We start from the raw sequence: 20,701 nt of genomic DNA, 5'->3' as shown, positions 1-20,701 counted from the left end.
AGGTAGGTGAGGCAACAAAAATAATGTCATGGATCTTGAGATATTTAATGTTTATTGTTTTGCTCAAAGGAAGCTCTAATTAATTACAAAAAAATTAATTTCTTCTATAGATTCCTTCTACCTGACTCCAAGCAATATGGGCTTTGGTGCAAAACACTACGAGTTCATTCCCATTCCCTCTATTTTCCAGTTTTGATGACAATTAAACCAGATGGTACATATTAAGTTAGTAAGCCCTCAGTAAGACTCAATAAATGTTTTATAAGGTGTCTTGTAGTTGAATATGAATTTTGCTTGTTTCTACGGTAGCTTAATGGAATCAGAAATAACCAAAGTATTTTATCTAATACAGTTACACTCCTGGGGGACAAGAAAGTGTGCTTCTTCCTAGTGTCCATTTGGTGTGAATGATTCTACCCAGTCATGCCAATCATCTCAGTTCTAGCTTTTCCAGTCAGTAAATACTCTTTTAAAATAAAGCAAGATGTAGAGGGATGTAGATAAAAGTCCTACCTCTCCTGAAGTCCTACAGGCTTCATTCTGAAAGGAGAAGGGCAGGCAGAGGTGGCGGCTTTGATCTCAGGGATGCATCGGCCCTGAGGATCCACAACGACGCTCAGCACCTTCGGGAACTGCTCGGGCTGGACCATGCTGGTGAGTGCCTTCGCCTCGGACGGTGCTGGCTGTAACGCGATAGGCGAGAGGTGGATCTCCTGGTTTTTCTCTTTATCTTGTCTCAAGGAAAGCTGAAATTTTTCTTTTAGTCTGTGGAGGATCTAGAGAAGGAGATACAAAGAGCTTTTACTTTCTCTCACAGCAAAGTATGATCTCTTGTACCTCCCATCCCAGAGAAAACAAAACAAAATTTAAAAAGGTTTAATAATAATAAAGCAGCATGATTGAAAGAGGTTATTTAAAGGCATGTATCCCACAGATTAGCACTACAAATCTGAATAAGTGCTTGGACGATATACTTCTAAGGTATGACACTGGTACAAAGAGTTACAACAGAGTGGTATTTGAGGAAAACTACTGCATTATAGGGACCATAATTAATAGGAATACCTTACTAGTACCACACAAATACTAGGGATAAATAATTAAGGGCCGATAAGAGCTTTGGGGTAGTCTGGGTCATGAGAATTGTATTAAATGGAGAGTGATGATGAATGTACAACTAAGTGAAGATAATGTGAGACAATGACTGTTTATCGTGGACAAAACATATGTTATGTGAAATTAGGAACCTCCTACATAGTAAGTCAAGCCCTCGATCTTGAGGCTTGCTCCTGTGAAACTTATGGCTTAAAGAGGAGGCTAACCCACCTGTAATTATACCTAGGAGTCACCTCTAGAGAACCTCTTTTGTTCGCTCAGTTGTGGCTTTTCTCTCTCTAAGCCCAACTCTGCAAAATAAATTCATCACCCTCCCTGCAATGTGGGACAGGACTCCCAGGTGAGTGAGTCTCTCTGGTGATGTGGGACACGGATCCCAGGAATGAGTCTGACCCTGGCATCAAGGGATTGAGAACACCTTTTTGACCAAAAGGGGGAAAAGAAAGGCAACAAAATAAGGTTTCAGTGGCTAAGAGATTTCAAATAGAGTCAAGAGTCTGTCCTGGGAGTTACTCGTATGCAAGCTTCACCTAGATATGCCAAATGGCCACAGTATGACCAGCCCAAATCAACAGCAGTCCCCAAAACCTTAAAGAATACCCTGGTCCCTATCTGAGACTCTATAAAAGTTTCACTCACTAAGTTTAAGTTTCAGAAACTTAAATCCTTCAGAGAGTTCCTATGCAAGCTAAGTCCCCAAACCCAGAGGCAACAGCCTCTTCAAGAATATCAACCAGATGCATCTCTCTTTCCCATAATGTAAACATCCCTTTTCAACATGAGCAAGTTAGGGTGATCACTGCCTAGACATCCTTAAAGATCAGGAAAGTGATTCAACTAGAGGAAGGAGTAGCAACAGACAAGATAAAATTTAACAAAGGATTATGAATATTGAATCTTTATATATATGTTTTTTCTTAGTTGCTAGGGTATTAGAATAGCTAGAAGGAAAGAACTGAAATGGTGGAACTGTGACCCATAACAATCTTTGAAATTCTCTCTGTAGCTACTTGTTAAATAGTACTTTGACAGTTATCACCTTTCTGCATATATTTCATAATACAGAAATAACTGAAATTATGTAATTGTAACTCCAACATTCTTTGAAATTTGCTCACTACTTATTAAATTGTACTTTGAAAGTTATCACTTATATATATATATATGTTATATTCCACAATGAAGAGATGAAAAAAAAAATAAAGGAAATAAAGCCCTCTAAGATAATTTCTCTGCTTGTGATATTGAGAATATTCTCAAAAAGATATATTTATATTTCTAGTTATGGTGCACATATGTATTAAATATATCTGTGCATGAATTTGTTCCCCAAAGATATATTCAAAAGCAAATTTGGGTAATTTTATTAAAATGCTAGATATCAATTTGATCACATGGGATTTTTTAATTTGACATGACTGAAATGGAAGGCTTTTGGAAGGGATAGCATGAAATATGGGAGTATGACATGAACCCAAACAAAAATCTGCATCCAGTACATTGCAGAAGAAAACACTTACAAAATACTAATAAAAAATAGTTAAGCTATAGATCAATTTCTAATGTTAGTAAACATTACATTACTGCATCAGTCATACAGTAACTTAACTATTTAGGAAACACTTGAAAAAATGAAATTAAGTTCATCTATCTAAGAACAATTTGGACAACCAGAATTCTCTTTTAACCCTGTGCTGGTTTGGCTGTATTGTCACCCAAACCACCATTATCTTTGATGCAGTCTTGTATGGGCAGGAAACTATTGGTGTGATAGGGTTGGAGACTTTTGATTGGATGTTTCCATGGAGATGTGATCACTCAACTGTGGGAGAGATCTTTCACTGGATAATTTCCATGGAGGTGTGGCCCCGCCCATTCAGCATGGGCCTTGATTAGTTTACTGGAGCACTATATGAGCTCAGACAGAAGGCGCTAGCTTGCTGCAGCCAAGAGGGACACTTTGAAGAACCCACAGGAGCTGAGAGAGGAGCTGCAGCTTACAGATACATTTTGGAGATGGCCTTTGAAAGCAGACTTTGCTCCGGAGAAGCTAAGAGAGGACAATGCCCCAAGAGCAATGGAGAGTGACATTTTGGAGAGAAGCTGAAGCCTAGAGAGGAACATCCCGGGAGAAAGCTGTTTTGAAACCAGAACTCTGGAGCAGATGTCAGCCACGTGCCTTCCCAGCTAACAGACATTTTCTGGACGCCATTGGCCATCCTTCAGTGTAGGTACCCCCTTACCTTGGACACTTTATGGCCTTAAGACCGTAACGTTGTAACCAAATAGACCTCCTTCATAAAAGCCGAACCATTTCTGGTGTTTTGTGAAAAGGCAGCATTAGCAAACTGAAACAATCTCTTTCCCCTCTAATTTTTATGCAACAAAGCAAAAGCATTACTTTCCTCCAAGTTTTAGCAGAGCTCCTTCTGGAAAGGCTAGTTCAATTCAATTCATAAATAGTATGATCATCACGTTTATACTTTTAAAAGAATTGTACTAGCTTTTCTGGAATACTCTGTGGGCCAAATAGTGAGGTGGGCAAAAGTTTGTCTTTTGTGTCCTCAGGCTCCCCTTTCTATAGACTTTTTTTTCCTTCTCTTGATGCTGACTCCTCTAATCCAATTTTTGAGAAACTATGTATCCTTATGTTTCATCAAGTCTGCTCTCAGGAAATGACTTGATAAGTTAATTTACAAGATGTCACTTAACCCATTATCTGCAACTGTGAAAATATACAGCACAGGTGTAATCTGCATCTTAAAAAGCATTAAACCAATTGTGCTTCCCTGTTCAATTTCAGGACTCTATTAGCTGAATGAGTGTTATTTTAGCTGGTAAGGTCTTTTCTGGCCCTTTGCAATCACATTTCCCCTAACTAGTTAAGAGATAATTTTGTCTCATCTTTCACAGTTCCTTTAAGTTCTAGTAACCTCAATATTTGAAATCTACTGGAAATATACAAAGTCTAAATACAATTTTTTTTTCTTGTGAAAGGATGAATAAACAGAAAAGAAAATTAAGTGTCGAGGAAATGAATACCGATTGTAATTTACTATAGGACAATTTTAGAAAACATTTGCCTAGGATTTTCAAAATGATATTGAAAAAAAAAGTTTGTTTAACAAAATTGTATTATAGAGAAGAATCAGGTAAAATGAAAACAATGTTCTAAGACGAAAATGTATAAAGCTGAGATTAAAAAAGAAAGACTCTAAGGAATAAAAACTCAGTAGCAGGTGTAAATCTTCTTTGCAAGCAATAAAGAACAGAACTGATGCAGAAAATGTAATCAGCGGTATATATGGCAAACTTGAGAGACTGCTTTGGATGAAGCACAAAAAGATAAGAGATGAAAATGAAAACAAAGAAAAGATTATGGATGTGGGGGTCAGAGAACAGTCATTGTAAATGATAAACCAGAATAAATGAAAGAGAAGCAATTCATTCAAAATTATTGTTCAGTGCCCTCTATATATCCTGGATTGTGAAAGGTCCAATCCAAAATAGACTGGATCCCATTCTTATGGAAGCTAGGGATATAGAATGAATGCAGTTAAGTTAAAAAAACTGTAAACATTAGACTAAATGAAAGCCAGGCATAAAAGGACAAATATTGTGTAATCCCACTTATAAGGAATATCTAGGATAAGCACATTTATAGACACAGAAAGTAGATTACAGGTTACTAGGGGCTAGGGGACAGGGAATGGGGAGTTATTACTTAGGGTACAGAGTTTCTGTTTGGCGTGTTGAAATTGTTTTAGTAATGGAAAGTGGTGATGGTATGACAACATTGTGAAAGTAACTAATATCACTGAATTATTCACTTATAATAGTTAAAATGGCAAATATTGTATTATATATATGTTACTACAATTTAAAAAAACTGTGTATGTCAATTGAAAGAGGAGTAGATATGAGAAGAAAATGGAGCAATTTTCATGGTTTTTGAGTAAAAAAAATGTATATTACAAAGGATTCCTGAATTTCATACCTAGACAAATTGATATTCAGGAATATGAAGCCAACGGAAAGAATTTCTAAATATGCAAAGTCTCAGAAAATATACTACTTAGGTACCTTTCCTGAAAACAATTTCCTCAAAGATATACTGCAGTCATCAGAGAGGTGACTCAAAAGTAAGAACCAAAGATATAGAAATTGTAATATAAAAGGGAGCTTTGGAATTATTTAAACAGAGTGAAAACTAAAGTTAATTACATCTCAGATTCAACATCTCAGGTTGTAGTTATAAGAAAGAAAGTTGGGGGAGGACAGAGAAGAGTCATTATAAAAAAAGTAGAGGTGAATGTACACTTAATGACTTCCTAATTAGTGATACAGAGGGAATCAGAGCAGTTCTGGCCTCGTCACACATTAAGGAGACTTTGGTCTAGACAAGTAATGTAGCTTGCCTAAAATCATTAGCCAGCTGTGGCAGAGTGAAGCCCCAAAGAAAGTCCTGACTTGGAGAACTTTGGAAAGGCCTATGCACTTTCCATCTCCTTACATCACCCCTTCTGCTGCCCTTGCCGCGCCACCATTCTTAATGATGATTTTGAAATCACACCTGAAGCAGATGTGATTCTCAGCACTGTGTTTCAAAACTACCAAATCTAAGCATGCCTCTTTTGGATTGAAAGTTCTCTTTAAGGAGAAAGACTTGTGAGGTATAACTAGAAATACATATTAGAAATTGAACAGTCTGGAAATCAAAAGAGAAACTTTATTGTCTTTTTTGTCAATTCACTTCCTCATAACCTGGAAACTTCTATACCGAGATTGATTGACTCTAGTGGATAGAGATGAATCTTAAATTTTGAAAAACAGTGGGGTTCTAAATATTCCCATGACAAATGTTATTGTATGATGAAAAAAAGAGTCTAATATTAAGCGACAAGACTTCTAATTCTTATTGTAATCACATTTGAATACATATATTGTGTTTTCTTTAAACTATCGGGTAGAAAATACTGAAAACGAAAGCTCTTATCCTGTGCATAGTACTTAAGGGTGGGGGAAGTTTATAATTTTCTGCTTCTTTTCTGTTTCCATAACCCTCACAAGATACTTTGCCACCACTTTGCAAGAACAAAACCACACTAGAACAATACTAATTGAATGACACATCTGTTAAGTTAATTCTATTAGTCTAAGCACGTAACTACCAAAAGATGAGGCAAAATAATTTAAGGTGGGGTAGATTTTTTTATAAGGAAATTATTTTCTAGAATGATAAAAGAAACAAGTATCTCTGTATTTTTTTACAAAAATAGATTCGGTAGAATATAATGTATGTATTGTATATTCTAAGCTCTTCACAACTAAATATGGTGAATATATCAATACTCTCGTTTGCCTTTTTACACTTGGGTTTTGAATAAAGGAGAATGAGAGAAGAAATAAAATGAAATGTACTGAGAATGAAAATTAGTAAGCCAAGGAAATGTTGACCTCAATTCTTCTTAACAGGTCATTTTTATGATTCTATTTGTGTAAAACAAGCTCTCGTCCAAAGTTCTTCTCTGCCATTCATGAGCTGCTATTCTTGGTGAGGAAACTTTGTCACAGATTGTGCAATCAGTCTTCTATTTACTTCCTCTTTGGTCAGAGGTCAACTTTTCAATCTGTCTCTGCATAGTATGTGCACGAAGTGATTTCCACATCTTTCATTAGGGAAAAACAGAACTTGCAGAATATACAATGCTTAAAGGTACTATTTAAAAACACTCAAGAGAGATTGGGCTGTCTGAAAAAACAAGGAGGAAACTGAAGATGTTGTTACTTGGCAATAGGGCAATTGTCATGGGAGTGAGCTACAAGGTACTGCTTTTCAACCAGCAGGGATTTTACCCCTCAGGGGATGATGTCTGGAGACATTCTGAGTTATCACAACTGGAGGGGAGGTTTGCTACTGGCATCTAGTAGGGAGAGGCCACCAGTGCTGCTCAACACTCTATAAAGCACAGGACAGAGCTCTTCACAATAAAGAGTCATCTACCCCCAAATGGCAATAGAGATGCTGTTGAGAAATCCTGGCATTGGAGATCTTAAAAATCACTTGGTAACATCTCCTCATTTCACATCTAAGCCCAGAATGGTTGAATGACTTCTGCAAGTTTAGAAATACAGTCTGGAATCTGGGTGTCCTCACTACTATTACTTCCATATCCCTACCTGCTTCTTCCCAACCTTTTTCCCAAAGCCCCTGGAAAGTGGGTCAGATACTTTTCCCTGTGAAGAATCAGATCTGGAATAGAGCATCTGCATATTTCTCTTTGTGAATGCCCTTCATTTTAAAGCTCACCCTAAAAACTTGTTCTAAACAATGGCAAGCCAATATTTTTTCTTCACCCTTCAGAGTTCATTGCTTGAATCTTGGGATGCAATAAAGTCATTTCATCAATTGAAAGAGGAAAAGAGAAAGGGATATTGAGTGAGGGGAGTTGTAAAAGTGAAACTATAGCAAGAGAAAGAAATAGGAACAGGAAGAAGAAAACCAGAGAAACCCAGAAATGGGAGGAAGCTAAAAAAAAAACAACAAAACAATATAACTCTTCAGCAGCTTATAATTCTCATTTTTAAAAAAACCTCATAAGTAACACTTAAAACACTCTGTTTTGATTAAAATAGGCTCATGTTTTTAAATTATGACTTCATTCAACAGTTTTTAACACTTGTTTGCAGTATTTTACAGTTAGTTCTGAAAGAGTTTATTCAATCATTTTTTTAAAAAAATGTAATACACATGAATCAGTCTCTACTACAATCCAGAAACAAGACACTGTGTTACAAAGGTAGACAGTACACTACCATGTTCATAAGGAACTCAGGCTTCCAAAGGAGGCAGACATGTAATGTTACATCCAGTACAAGATACTAAATGCAAATATAAAGGTGTGTCCAGAAGATATGATGTGCCACACATTTATCAGTTCTCTCTTCGAGTGATACAGGCACTCTCGTCTATTATTGGACCCCTTTGCTATCAGCAGTTGATGTTCACGAGATAGAAGAACAGGACTAAAAGAAATCACAGCTTGACTCCTTTATGCATGGAATCATGGCAAAATCCCACAGTACTAATCCAGACAAATCTGGGTTTAAATTCCAAATGCCCCACCCTAACCTCCACCCCCAACACACATATACCTTGTGTGTTCTTGGTCAAGTCACTTATTCTCTCTAAATTCTGGTTTTCTCACCAAGAAAATTAAGGAAATTAAGTGTTAGTACCAGGCATCACAGTAAGTAGGCAATTATGGGAAGATGTTAATTATTATTATTAAAAGGTTGTATTTCTAGCTAAACAGTTTTTATTAATACAGAAAAAATTGAAAATTAGTTTGAGACATATACCTACTTGGAAAATGCTTCTGGTATTAATCATTCTAGCTAGGAATCTAGTCCTATTTTCCTCAATCCCTAGGGATCATATACTGCAAATTAGAAAAGTGCAGCTATTTACGTTCACCTTTGACACATATATATTCTGTGATTCTCAAGCTATAGCAAGTAGTCTTAAAAAGGATATAGGTTTTCCTGCTTCAGCTACTTAGAACACTACTAGAAAAACTCTTCGCATCACATATGGGTGACTTCTCTATGAGTTTAACATGCCAGATCTTTTACTGACCTGAACAGTGGTTTTTATGCATTTTCTAAAACTGTTTTCCAGTATGGCAATCTGACTTCTAGACATCTCTACCTCCATCTCATAAACACTTTTATACCTGTTAATAAACCTCTAAGTACACTTGGAGATCAAATTTAGATGATAATAGAGTGTTCTTTCTATTAGTTATTCAAGTTTAAGAACTAATTCTTCTTAAGAATAAATTTCCTCCATCTAAATTGGACTGAATGGATTGGAAGTTGCCCACACATATTTTCTTGGAAAATTGTATTTGTCTATTTGTCGCTCCACCCACTGTACATTCACTTTTGAGAGGTGCTAAATAAGTCACACATTTGAAAATGTCATGCCTGTCTAATTTTATGCCTGGCAAAATGAAAAAAAATTTGTATTTTAAGGAAAGTAAACAATATGCCACATTTCAAAAATGTTGCCAAGTCTTGTGTTATTGTTATATAGCAATGCAATACTCTATTACAGCAATTTACCTATATAATTTCATAACAAAAGCACATGCTTGTCATTTCTATGGTGTGTAGGAAGGCTGGATGCAAATAACAGTATTCGATCTTTCATAAATAAAATTAATGCCAGAAAGAAAATTCTGAGTAATATTTTTTCCTTTGCCATAGAATCAATGAAACTATGGGAAACAGAATTGGAATATATGTGTTTGAGGATCACAAAAGTGATAGTGTAACTATTACTTAGAGGCCCAAGTGAAAAACTTACTTTAAATCAAGATCATTACCAAAAACATTTGAGCATTTACAAAGACAGACTTACTTTAGAGAATCACATTTGACATGTCCCCAAAGGTGAACTGTTTGTTGACTTGTCAGTGGTAAGTTAGCATCAGATAACTTTAGCTTCATTTCAATCCTGTCTGTTAGGTAGTATTTATTTTCCCCTCACTATCAATTCCTTTCTACGTACTGCCAGTTTCCCTGCTGCAATTTTAAAATTTAAGATAGTGTTTGACACTATCATTATACAACTTTCTTCCATTTACTCAAAAACTATTTGAACACAGATCAAAAGTATTGCTTCTCTCTCACTACCCTCTTGTCCAACCACTTTTCTCTCCCATCCTTCTCCTCCCAGGAAATGGGAGCACAGCCACTCAGGTAATCAAGTCAGATAGCCTAGGAGTCATCCTTTCTGCTTTTCTTTCCTTTCCCTAGAATCAGTCTACACATAAAGTCCTGTCAGTTCCACCTTCACCCATTCATTCCCTTCTCTCCATTCCACCGCCACCCCCTTTTCTGAACCACATCATCTTTCTCATTTGGCTATTGCCTTAGCCTTTGGAATGGTCCACCTGCTCCCACATTTCCCCCCACCCTCTGCCCCAACCACTCTTCACACAGTGCAGAATGTGATCTTTTCCACATTCAAATCAGAGCACATCAAGGCTCTGCCTAAAGCACGAGACTGCTGCCCTTCTCCTTGGAATTGGACAGGGTACCTCCCTTTGCTTGGGAGGCCCGTTCCCCACATTTTCATGTGTCTGCTCATTGTTATCATTCAGATAACAGCTCAAATGTCTCAGATTGCTGTGCTCCGATTACTTAGTATGATGTTATCTTTTTCATGGCACTTATCACTATTTGATTTTTTTTAAAAAATATTAACTTAATTATTGTCTGTGTCCTCCTTTGAGCATAGGCTTCATGAGTACAGGGGCCTAACCTATTCAGTTCTCTCCTTTTCCCACAGCATCAACAACAAGCTCACAGTGGAAGCTCCATAGGAATTTGTTGATTGAATGAATGGATGAATCTACCTAACAGCCCAATAGAAAACAATCACCTATACTTGTCAAACGTTCCTTACCTTAATTGTTCCAATGACTTTAGAGCAGACTTACCTAGGTTGTCACTTTTACATTGGAGTTTTGCAAATATAAGGAAGGGTTGTCCCTTGGCCCCAGTGGATTGAGGGTGTGGCTATTACAGGTCCTTTTGCTACAAGAGTCCAATTTTCCGGATAGGGATTTATCTGGGTATGTTGGATACACAGGCGTTCTTTGAGTTGCAAATGCAGAGTCTCCAACATATATGTTAAAAGCTCTTCCCTGCCTCTCTCTGCCCTCCAGTAGTCAGAGGCTGCTATAAATCTGCTCTCCCACTTTACTCCTTTTATCGTTACCTCTGCTCTTCTGATTCTTACCCATTTACTTACTGAAAAAAAAAATCTCCGTTTCTGTCACTCTCTACTCCTTTCCATTCTTTTCCTCCTACCATCTTTTTCCATCTGTGAGGCAGAAAAATACCCTAATTGTGACTGACAAGAGAGAGAATGGCACTTGAAATTTCCTGTATTAAGGAAAAGAAGAATCACATATTTTAAAGTGCAATTAAACATAACAAGGACTACACCCTGTAAAATACTTTTAAAAACGTCCAGAGGTCTCTGCCACGATCTCCATAGAGCCTCCAACTTCCTCTCACTGAAACTCCTTTTTTCTTAATCTCTACCATTTAAGATATAAAAATCTATTTTCTTACTCCAGTCTTAGATTATTCTTTATTATGCCACATTTTTAGAAAAGTCTGCTTTCTTCATATCTGTCCTATATGTAAGATATGCCTCTGAATTCATAGCTATTATCATTATTAGGGTGCTTTCCCTACTTTCTGTACTTAAGGTTGTAAGAAACATGTCCCTCTTCATCCTGTTCATGACTTTATTGTTCTATATCCTTCGAGTTTAGACCCACTGAGTCTCAGGAGTCTTAATCTTTCTAACATAAACCCCTCTACAGTAGGAGGAATACAAATGAATAATACCTAATAAGACACTTTGCAACAATGCTGACTGTGGATACAATAAGTTGCATGATGGCTTTGGGGGGGCATTTAGGACTAAGGAAGGAATATTTCTAAAAAGTGCCAAATTAAAAAGAACATAACCTACAGGAAAAAAATATTAAAACCCACTTATAAATTCAAATATTTCAAGTTACATCAAAAAAATTTCAAAACAATAGAAAAAAGTTATAACAGTAACTTATTAAATACCATATATCACTGTCTAGTTTAGGGGTTTAGGTGTATTTCAGGTTTTATTTTTTTAATTAGAAATATGTTTTAAAGGCCATGAATTTGTAACGTAGGGAGTTTCTGCAGCATATACACTTTATATTATTCATTCACCTAAAAAATTAGTTGATTAAAACTTTTGAGACTATAATTACCCTCCTTTTCATCCTGGTATTTCTTAGAACATTTCCAAGACCATTTAAAAATAAGGAAATCCATTACTCCTGAAGGAGCACACTTATCCTTAAGACATATTTCCTTTTTTTCCCCAAGTTGCATAAAGATGATATAAAAGAAGAAATGAAGTAGACCCGAGTTCCCATGAGACTTTATTGAAATTGAGGGCTTCAGTGACCTCAGTAAATCACTTTCTAAAGCTTCATTCTCAGGGTTGATCAAGTTACTAGAAGCCTCAGTGCAATTATAGTCTTACTATGCAGTTCCGCATCTGTAATTCCAGTCTTTCCTTTAGCAATCACTCTTCTGTCAGATATAAAATATTCCCAACATAAAAGAATGCACAGTCTTCCTTCTGCTACCAGTCTTTTCAGCATTCATTTGAATGTAGGGTACCCAATAATATTAAGAAGTGGGCTCAGCAAAGGATAAAATACATAAAGAAGCAAACTTACCATCAAACACGTTACTATAATAACAAAGATGCTGAGAAAAATGACAACAGCATAGAATCCTTCTTTGCTCCAGATTTTGTCCGCTTCATGCTGCCCTTGTAAAACATTTTTCTTTAAAAGCAAAACAGAAAGTCCGACGTTAAATGAGAGCTTAAGTAGACTGGTGCTCTTATCAGACACTAAACATATTTTTAGCTTTATTCCATTCAGTGGAGTGGAACACACCTACATCCCCCGCTGCCAGAGCTGCTTCTCAAACTGATCTAAGACAACGGACTGCAATCTTCACGCATCAAGAGATTATTTTATCTTTTGTACAGGAACAAGTACAATGACATGGCACACTTGGGTCCTGGGCTCTGTAAATATCCCTTACAGTCTCTCTCAGAAACTACCTGGTTCATTGGTAAGAGAGTTGTGTTCTTTTCGGTGCTGAGGAAATTGTCTCTGAAGCTTTCCTCACTCTGTTTTATGTCCCCTCCCACACACTGACGCCCTGGTTCACCTACTGTAAAGGTTGCTCTTTACTTTTAAACAAAAGTGAAACAGGTGCAAAGAAAATCTCATGATGCATTAATAAACACAGCAATTCTGACTGATCATTTTATTCTTTTCTTTCCCTTTTACCACATCTTTTTTTTTTCTTAAATATAATCTACTTTGTCAAAATCTGATTAATGAACCAACCCAACCTTATATGTTGTCAGAATGTGATTTTTTTTTTTAAATCAGGTTTTAGGATGAAATTAAGTTTTGTAGTTAAGTGAAATTTGTAGATTTATAGCTAAAGAAACTTTAACTTAAAACAAATAGTTCATAATTAGGAAAATCAAGAGGCTAAATCAAATCAAATCCTTCCTCTAATCTAAAATGCCTTTTTGTCGAAGGCTATCTTTCTTCCCTTTTAGTGAGAACATGTATCTGTCCTAAGGTATTGTCTCCGATGATGAGACAGCCCTGAGCAAAATCTGTCTTGAAGTTTGAACTTTGAAATCATTGCTAATAAGTTTTCAAGACTTTTAAAAATTAAAATAAATTCAACCTTTATAAATTAGACAAAAATAAATGTTTGTCTTAAAAAATATTTTATGAATTCTTCTATCCTGGCACTCAAGTGAATCCTAGTGGAGAAATAAGCAAGGCAGAACAGATACATCTTTGAGTTCAATTGTGATTACAGAAACTATTTGGAGGGAGTCTTCAGTTGCTTGTAGTAGCTGAGTTTCCATTTCCTTCACTTGTAACATTGATGTGCTTACTATAATTACTTGCCTACTTTTAAGACATAGACAAATTCATAGACATAAGAAATGATTTAAATATGCATTTTTAAAATACCTAACTGGTACCTGAAGGAGCATTGGGAAATACTCACCTGATGAAAAGTTAAGAAGCAAATTATCCTGCTGCAAAGGAAATCTTGGGTTCAAATACTAACTTTTCTTTTACCTCTTTGGCAGTTAGATCATACATTATTCACACATCTCTATAAACATAGCTGGAAACTAACAGAAAAGAGATCTCTTGTAGAAATCAGGTTTAAATTTGGAAATGAATTTTTTTGCGAACAAGTAAATAGCATCCTTTGCTTGCTATAAAAGCAAACTAGTTAAGCCTTCAAGTAGGCAGCATAAACTTGACAGAGCTAAGCATGAGGATCTGAGCTATTTAGCTCATGTGAAATTTAGATAAAAAGGAGTAATTAGGTGGGTGGAAAGAGATTTTGTGTTCTTGAAGTTGTTTGGTTCATTCTTTATTTTCTTTCCTGCTATAATTCTACATCTCCTGGAATATTAATGTGTTCTTTTCTGCTGAAGACAAACTTGCTTTGTTTTCGCTTTTACCTGAAGCAGTGATGATGGCAGAGTTAAACTCTCCCCTACAGCCCTTCTTAGGACGACAGGTGCTTTGAACTTCTGCAACTTAGTCACTGCACTTTCTTGGTAAATAGATTTCCTCTGACTCATGCTTCTCTTGCTGAACATTACTATATTTGTACAGAGATCTAAAAAACTTGATAAAGGCACGGTAATAAATGGAAAAAAATAAATAGTTAAGATCCTACAAATCAAACAAATAATTCACACGGAACTCCAATCTAACCTTTGCATAGGGTTAACTCGATGTCTTATATATTTAGTTAGGCACTGAGGGTTCCATAATTCAGATGCTCTATGGCTGGGACAAGCCAACGCTACTGTATCGTCTTTACATCTTATTTCATAGCTATATCACTTTGCCCTTTTAACTTACGGCAGTGAAAAAAGTCAATAGGTTTTGATTTATTATTTTAAAATCTGGGCAGTTTGCTGCATAAACAGCAATGGCTTCTCTATATTCTGTTTAAGTGGATGGGCCAAAACTTTTCTTGTATTTTTTTTTTTTTTTCATTTGTTTTTGCCAATTCTGATCCCAAATGCTAGGTTTTAGAAGAGAAGATGATACAGAGACTGAAGCATCCGGAATGAGAATGAAACGAAAATGTTATAAATTATCTTGTTAATTTGTTTAACTTAGATAAATGCGATGCATCCTACAATAATATGGTTTTGTTGGATAAATGCCCAGCTTCCACTGTGTCAGGCAGAAGGTGAACAATTTGGTTGAAATGATCTCACACATGTTAACACGGATTGTATTCTTCTACAGCACTCTATGGCTGGTTCTATAATTTTTAAGCTTGACGACTGGCTAATGCTCCCAAATGGAAAGGACAATGACTGAATTCCTGGTTTATGGTTTATATTTATTGTTATGATCATTTCTTTCAGTAAATAGTCCATGTAAGTATTAGTCAATGCATTGGATTGCTATTTAAAGAAGGTAACTTCCTCTTTCGAAATATGAGTTCTGTGAAACTGTAGTAATTTGCAATTGAACAAAAGAAACCCCATTCATTCTTCTCAAAATCAATGCACAATTTATTGTTTATACAGATATTTAATTAATTTTGTAAAAATAATCTTAAACAGAAACCAAAATAGTGTATATAATTTTATTTCCTTGGAATTTTGGCTTATTTGTTAAGAAGAGGCCAGTTTTATCTTTATGACTATCTTATAATAAAATAATATTTAAGTGCCTACAATGTTCTAGGTACCACACAAATTATATAAGAAGCAATGTCTTTACTACTTTCAAGAAACTTCAATTAGAAATGAAAACAGATGAATAGACAAAAAGTAGTTCTGTAGTTGGTATTTTGTTTGTTTGTTTCCCAATAGGCACATCTGATTTAAAAAAAACAAAAAATCAAAGAATTAAACAAACAACAAAATACCTCCTTCCATGAAAGCAAATGATGTAAGTTTAGGATGTAAGTTGAGATACCATTCCTTATGTTCTACCCATACCAAAGGTGAAAAGCCAAAATACCGATATTCATTTTTTCTATTAATGGATGTATTATCATAGCAGAGCTGTAATTTTGGGGTTAAAATGTGAAAGAATGGGTTGAGACAAGCTATTATAAAGCATTAACTACAAAAACATGGAAAAAGAAGTAAGGAAGCTCACATCGTACCATTAACCAACTTTAAACAAAAATAACAGTGGTCCTTTAGACTATATCTGTATCAACAGCTAAACCTTAGAAGAAGTTTCCCTCTGAGGCACCTGCACACTGCAGTCAGCTTTCTCCTCAGTTTTCTTGTTTCTGCGTTCAGAGCTTTAGATGGAGGGTTACCCCAGCCTATTCTAGGAGCACTAGAACAACAGGCTTAAACTATCTGTCAGCCCGTGATAAAGCACTCCTTCTAACAAATTCAACACTACCTAGTCTCCTGTAATGTAATATTTCCTAGATTCCTACAATCACATGAGAAAATATTACATTGGGACCATCAAACACACTTTCATTATTCAAGTGCAATATGGACATTATGGTCTGTTGTGGGCCAATAGCTCTGTGACAGGAGGTCAAGCTGAGCTCCTTGCCTTTCTGGGGCTGGGGCTTGTTGGAGGAGCCCCACATACTGGATTTTGACTAGTGCTTTTAATATGATGCGCTTCTCTTCATTTGGGAGTCTGGGTGACTCAGCAAATTGCCATATTCCTAAAGCCTTCAGAATGGCATCTAAACTCAGAACAAAACAACTGGGAGGCACCCTTTCATTATTAACTAAAAGCTGAAGGAAAGCAGAATGAATTAACCCAATAGCTCTTTTAAATTTAAAGAGAAATTACTCTAGGCAAGATTTGTACAAGTCAGTCCGTAAATGGCCAAGACTGTGGGATTGGGGTTCGATTTGGAAAACAAAAAGAGCCACTTCAGATTCAGATGCAGGCAGGGCTGAGAAGGGGTATGGGGGTCTAAACTCATGCTGGCCCACTCCCCTGTCCTCGGGGAAGCATGTGGTAACTTTATCAGAACCCTATCTTCCATGCTCGTTATCTGTGTGTGTCTAATTTACATGAACTAATTGAAAGAATCATATTTTATTTTTTATTTACCTGATTTATTCATTTATTTTTCTATCTTTGGATACCACTTGGCACAGTGCTTGGCTATTCGTTGCCTCACTTTTCTATTGTGTGCCCATTGTATGCCAAGCACTGAAGTAACACATTTGAAGACATAGTTAAAGAAACATGACATGTGGTCCCCAGGAAACTATGTTCTAGACATGAACTTGAAGACCAACATGCATATAAGAGGTTTTTTTACTAAGCTCAATGAAAGCACAAAGCAAGGTCTGGGATGGTTCATGGGAAGTCTCTGCAATATAGTAGATTCATTTTGTAAAAGCAAAGGTGTATAGAAGTGTCAACGTGCAAAAGCATGGAGGGAAGAAAGAGTATGGGGATGTCATGGTATGTACTAAATTAGGAGTTGCTGAAGCCTAAACTAGGAGACTGTTCTTCAACAATTATAAAATCCAGAGCACAAAGAACCATAATAAGACTCCAGGTGCCATTCTATAGCATTTAGGAAGGCAAAGAAGAATCAGGAAACTAGGAGGGCATGGCCAAATTTGTCTATAGAATGTTGACTCTGGTGGCAACAGAGGAAACATTGGACTTGCAGGGGAGGGTGGGCAGCAAACTAAATGCAGGAACACTGAACAGGGGGCTGTTCTCGCAGTTACAATTAGATGAAATATATTCTCATTCTGCCAATCCATCCTGCATTCAGATTATATTAGTTTGGTGCAGACTCTATGTGAAAATCACCCTATATATTTAAAAATTTTAGTCTGTATTTCCAGTCTGTAAGACAAGATCTATCCCCTTTTGGATATGAAGAAACTGAGGCTCACAGAGGTTGATGCTATACAAAGACAGAATCTCAGAGATTAAATGGCCTGCTCAAGGACACACACTTCTTAGGTGCTAGCATTGGGATTCAAAGTCAGCTCTTATACCAAAGCTTTATATACCATACCTGTGATATTTGCTGAAATGAGAGACAGTGTGATTTACTGGAAAGGAGATTAGACTAGGAATCAAGAGATCTAGATTTTTAACGTAACTTTATCCCTTACTTGCTTTGACATCTTGATGAGGTCACTTAATTTGTTGAAGCCTCATTTTCTTTATCTATAAAATGCTCATACCTGTTTCTTCAAGGTCTTATTCTATGATTCTTTGAGTTGGATTATGGACATTAGGATGATTATTCCAGTAAGTTTATTAGAGTGAGATGAGTAGCAAGAGTTAAAAAAAGGAATGCATTCATTCAGGAGTGAGATGATGGAGGTGACAGAGGAAATACAAAAAGTGCCAAATTTGTAAAACATCATGAAGAAAATATCCATAATTCTTAAGGTTGGTTTCCACAGGAAAAACAAGTCACATTTGAAATTAATTCCAAGGTTGTGGACAGAGATAAGCAACTGGTGTTCAGTTTGACTGTTTAGGAAAAAAGATTTAAGGATCTTGACACATCAGTTTCAATCAATCAGTCAATCAATCAATCAATATATCCAGACGGCCTTTCTCCTAAACAATGTACTAGATAAAAGATCACAAGGCTATTTAGATTTGGAGAAAAAAAACATGAAAAAGTAATACTTTTATTTGAAATGAATTTCTTTATGGAATAAATGTATACCATGTGAAAGTCAGAGAATTCTGATAGTTTCGGAGATTTTTATTATCAAAGAGCATACAACAAACAAACTCTATTTCAAAGCCTTCTTGGGTTGGATTATCATATCATGCTAACTGTGCAAATTGTGGAATGGAATATTTCATGCAACAACATACCTCAGGGGAGACGTCTGTAATTCCAAATTGAGATAAACTTTGATGTAAAACATTGATATTAAGTGAACGTAGCACTTCATCAGATGGCAAAGCATCAGAAATTCCTGTTTTTTGGTTTACAGGAGATACAAATAGTTCAACACTGTTCTTCTTTCCCTAGAAAAGCAGATAATTTGTATATGTAATGGAAGCATTGAAAGCAACTTTTGGATAATATTTTTCCCTTCTAGAAACATTAAAGGAAGTCAGGATTCTAGAATACTAAAAGGCGTCTTGGAAATCACATTTATTAGTTATTTTCTGGTACACTTAATATTACCAGTCTAAAGCCTGATATTGTCAAATGGCCTTCTTTTAATTAGTTGGCACTCCAAGATTTATAATTTTATATTTCACTGCATTTTACATTCTATTACATAATTTTTAAATATTATATTGTTCAGATGTTCTTTGAGTAAGTCTGTTTAGAGAAGCACTTAAAATTCAAATGAATAAGGTAAAACCTGTACAATTATTAGATGTTAGTACTCTATATAGTTTTCTTATAACTTGTATTAATGTGAAGCTGGATTAGCTAAGGAAGCTGAGCTTTGATGTTCTTTCCATGATTTATGATTCTATGTTCTTCACCTCAAAAATGTCACATTTTAAAAATCTATCCTTCGGGAAACATGCTTATGTTATATAGTTATAGCATGATACTTTCCTCTTAGTTTTACCTCATTAGCTGAAATGGAGGCAGAGGATTTCCTACCGTGACTGGATATGCCATAAAAAACAACAGCAACAACAACAACAAAACAACAGAAAAATGACATTGTCATCGATTTTTTTTTATTATAAAATTCACTTACGGAAGGAAATGCTGTTAATCTTTTCTTTTTTGACACATGGAGTTGTCTCATGCTAGAAAATTTTCTTTTAATGCAACTATATGAAGCTCAGCCACATATAAAATGGAATGCCAATGTATTACCAGCAACCCAGAACAAACATTTTCTTGTTTTCAGGAAACAACAGACGGTGACAAAATACTACTAACATGAAACTGTTTAAATAGTTTATAACCTGATAATAATGAGAGTAGGAATTGAGACCTTGTTTTGTGCTGGACACACTGATATGTGCCTTAAATGAGCTATCTCAGCTAATGGTCCCAATATCCCCATTAGATAGTTATTATTTTTATCTCCATTTTATAAATGAAGAAAGTAGGTTGCTTGCCTGGGATCACACAGCTGGGTATGGCCAAGCTGGAAATAGAGCCCAGTCCTGTCTGTCTCCACAGTGCATGCTCTTAACCACTGTGCTCTGCTGTCTCACATAGCATTATAACTCTGCTTAATATAATAATTACTTTTGGAAACAGATGTACATACAACACAGCTAGCATTCTCCGAGGATATGCATGTCCCTTGCTGGGTGCGGCAGATCCCTTTCTCATTCCTGCCAAAAGCCATTCATTAAATCTATATCCACAAAAGTATATCTAAGATATCTAAGTGCATATAAAAAATTCTAGATCTAAAGCTAGGATATCTATAATATCTAAATCCTCTCACTTTAGAAAGCATGGCCTGGCTATAAATAACCTACTTGACTCAGTCTATTAGGGAATGCTATATTTCTTTTTCTTTGGTTCTGAGTCAAAATTTCTTTTTTTTTTTTTTTTAAATGAAAACCTATTTAGTCCCAGAAAATAGCTGACTCACAGAATAAAAGTTTTTATGGGAAATGAAATGATTCGTCCCCCCTCCTTCCCCGCCACACACGCAGAAGAATGAAAAGAAACAAAAAACCCAAACCACAACAAAAAGCAAATTCTTCTCCATAGCTGGGAATGCAGATGTTGGATGGGGTAAAATGCAGAGCCCAAGCAGGAGCAGGGAAAACGACGAGTCCTGGGAGACACTCCCACTGCAGTGGGAACTAAGAAGAACGATTTAAAAATTTGTTAAAAGGATTCTGAAGTACCTTTTCACATGAACCTTTGCTACTAGCTTCTTGTAAAAAGAAAATCATCTGCTTTGTGTTTGTCTATTTTTTGCCTTTGCCTGCCGCAC

At 36.0% G+C, this 20,701-nt stretch overlaps 1 protein-coding gene across 2 annotated transcripts in view; it reads right to left on the bottom strand.

Annotated features, from left to right (window-relative positions):
- PTPRR (protein tyrosine phosphatase receptor type R) overlaps positions 1–20,701 on the bottom strand; it is a 289,941-nt gene that overhangs the window by 112,514 nt on the left and 156,726 nt on the right. The window contains exons 4-6 of one of the 2 annotated variants that reach the window (XM_037847618.1): positions 18,639–18,794; positions 12,432–12,542; positions 514–776 (exon numbers count right to left, since the gene is read on the bottom strand). In XM_037847618.1, coding sequence (XP_037703546.1) covers positions 514–776; positions 12,432–12,542; positions 18,639–18,794 — 530 coding nt within the window. Of the gene's footprint in view, positions 1–513; positions 777–12,431; positions 12,543–13,806; positions 13,877–18,638; positions 18,795–20,701 lie in introns of those variants that run through there. The other variant, XM_037847619.1, reaches the window with a different exon arrangement.

This window comes from Choloepus didactylus, chromosome 8 (genome assembly GCF_015220235.1).
Source record: "Choloepus didactylus isolate mChoDid1 chromosome 8, mChoDid1.pri, whole genome shotgun sequence".
In the NCBI taxonomy this organism is placed as follows: Eukaryota; Metazoa; Chordata; class Mammalia; order Pilosa; family Megalonychidae; genus Choloepus; species Choloepus didactylus.
Note: the sequence above shows the minus strand (reverse complement) of the source record. Positions and strands in the feature narration are given on the sequence as shown.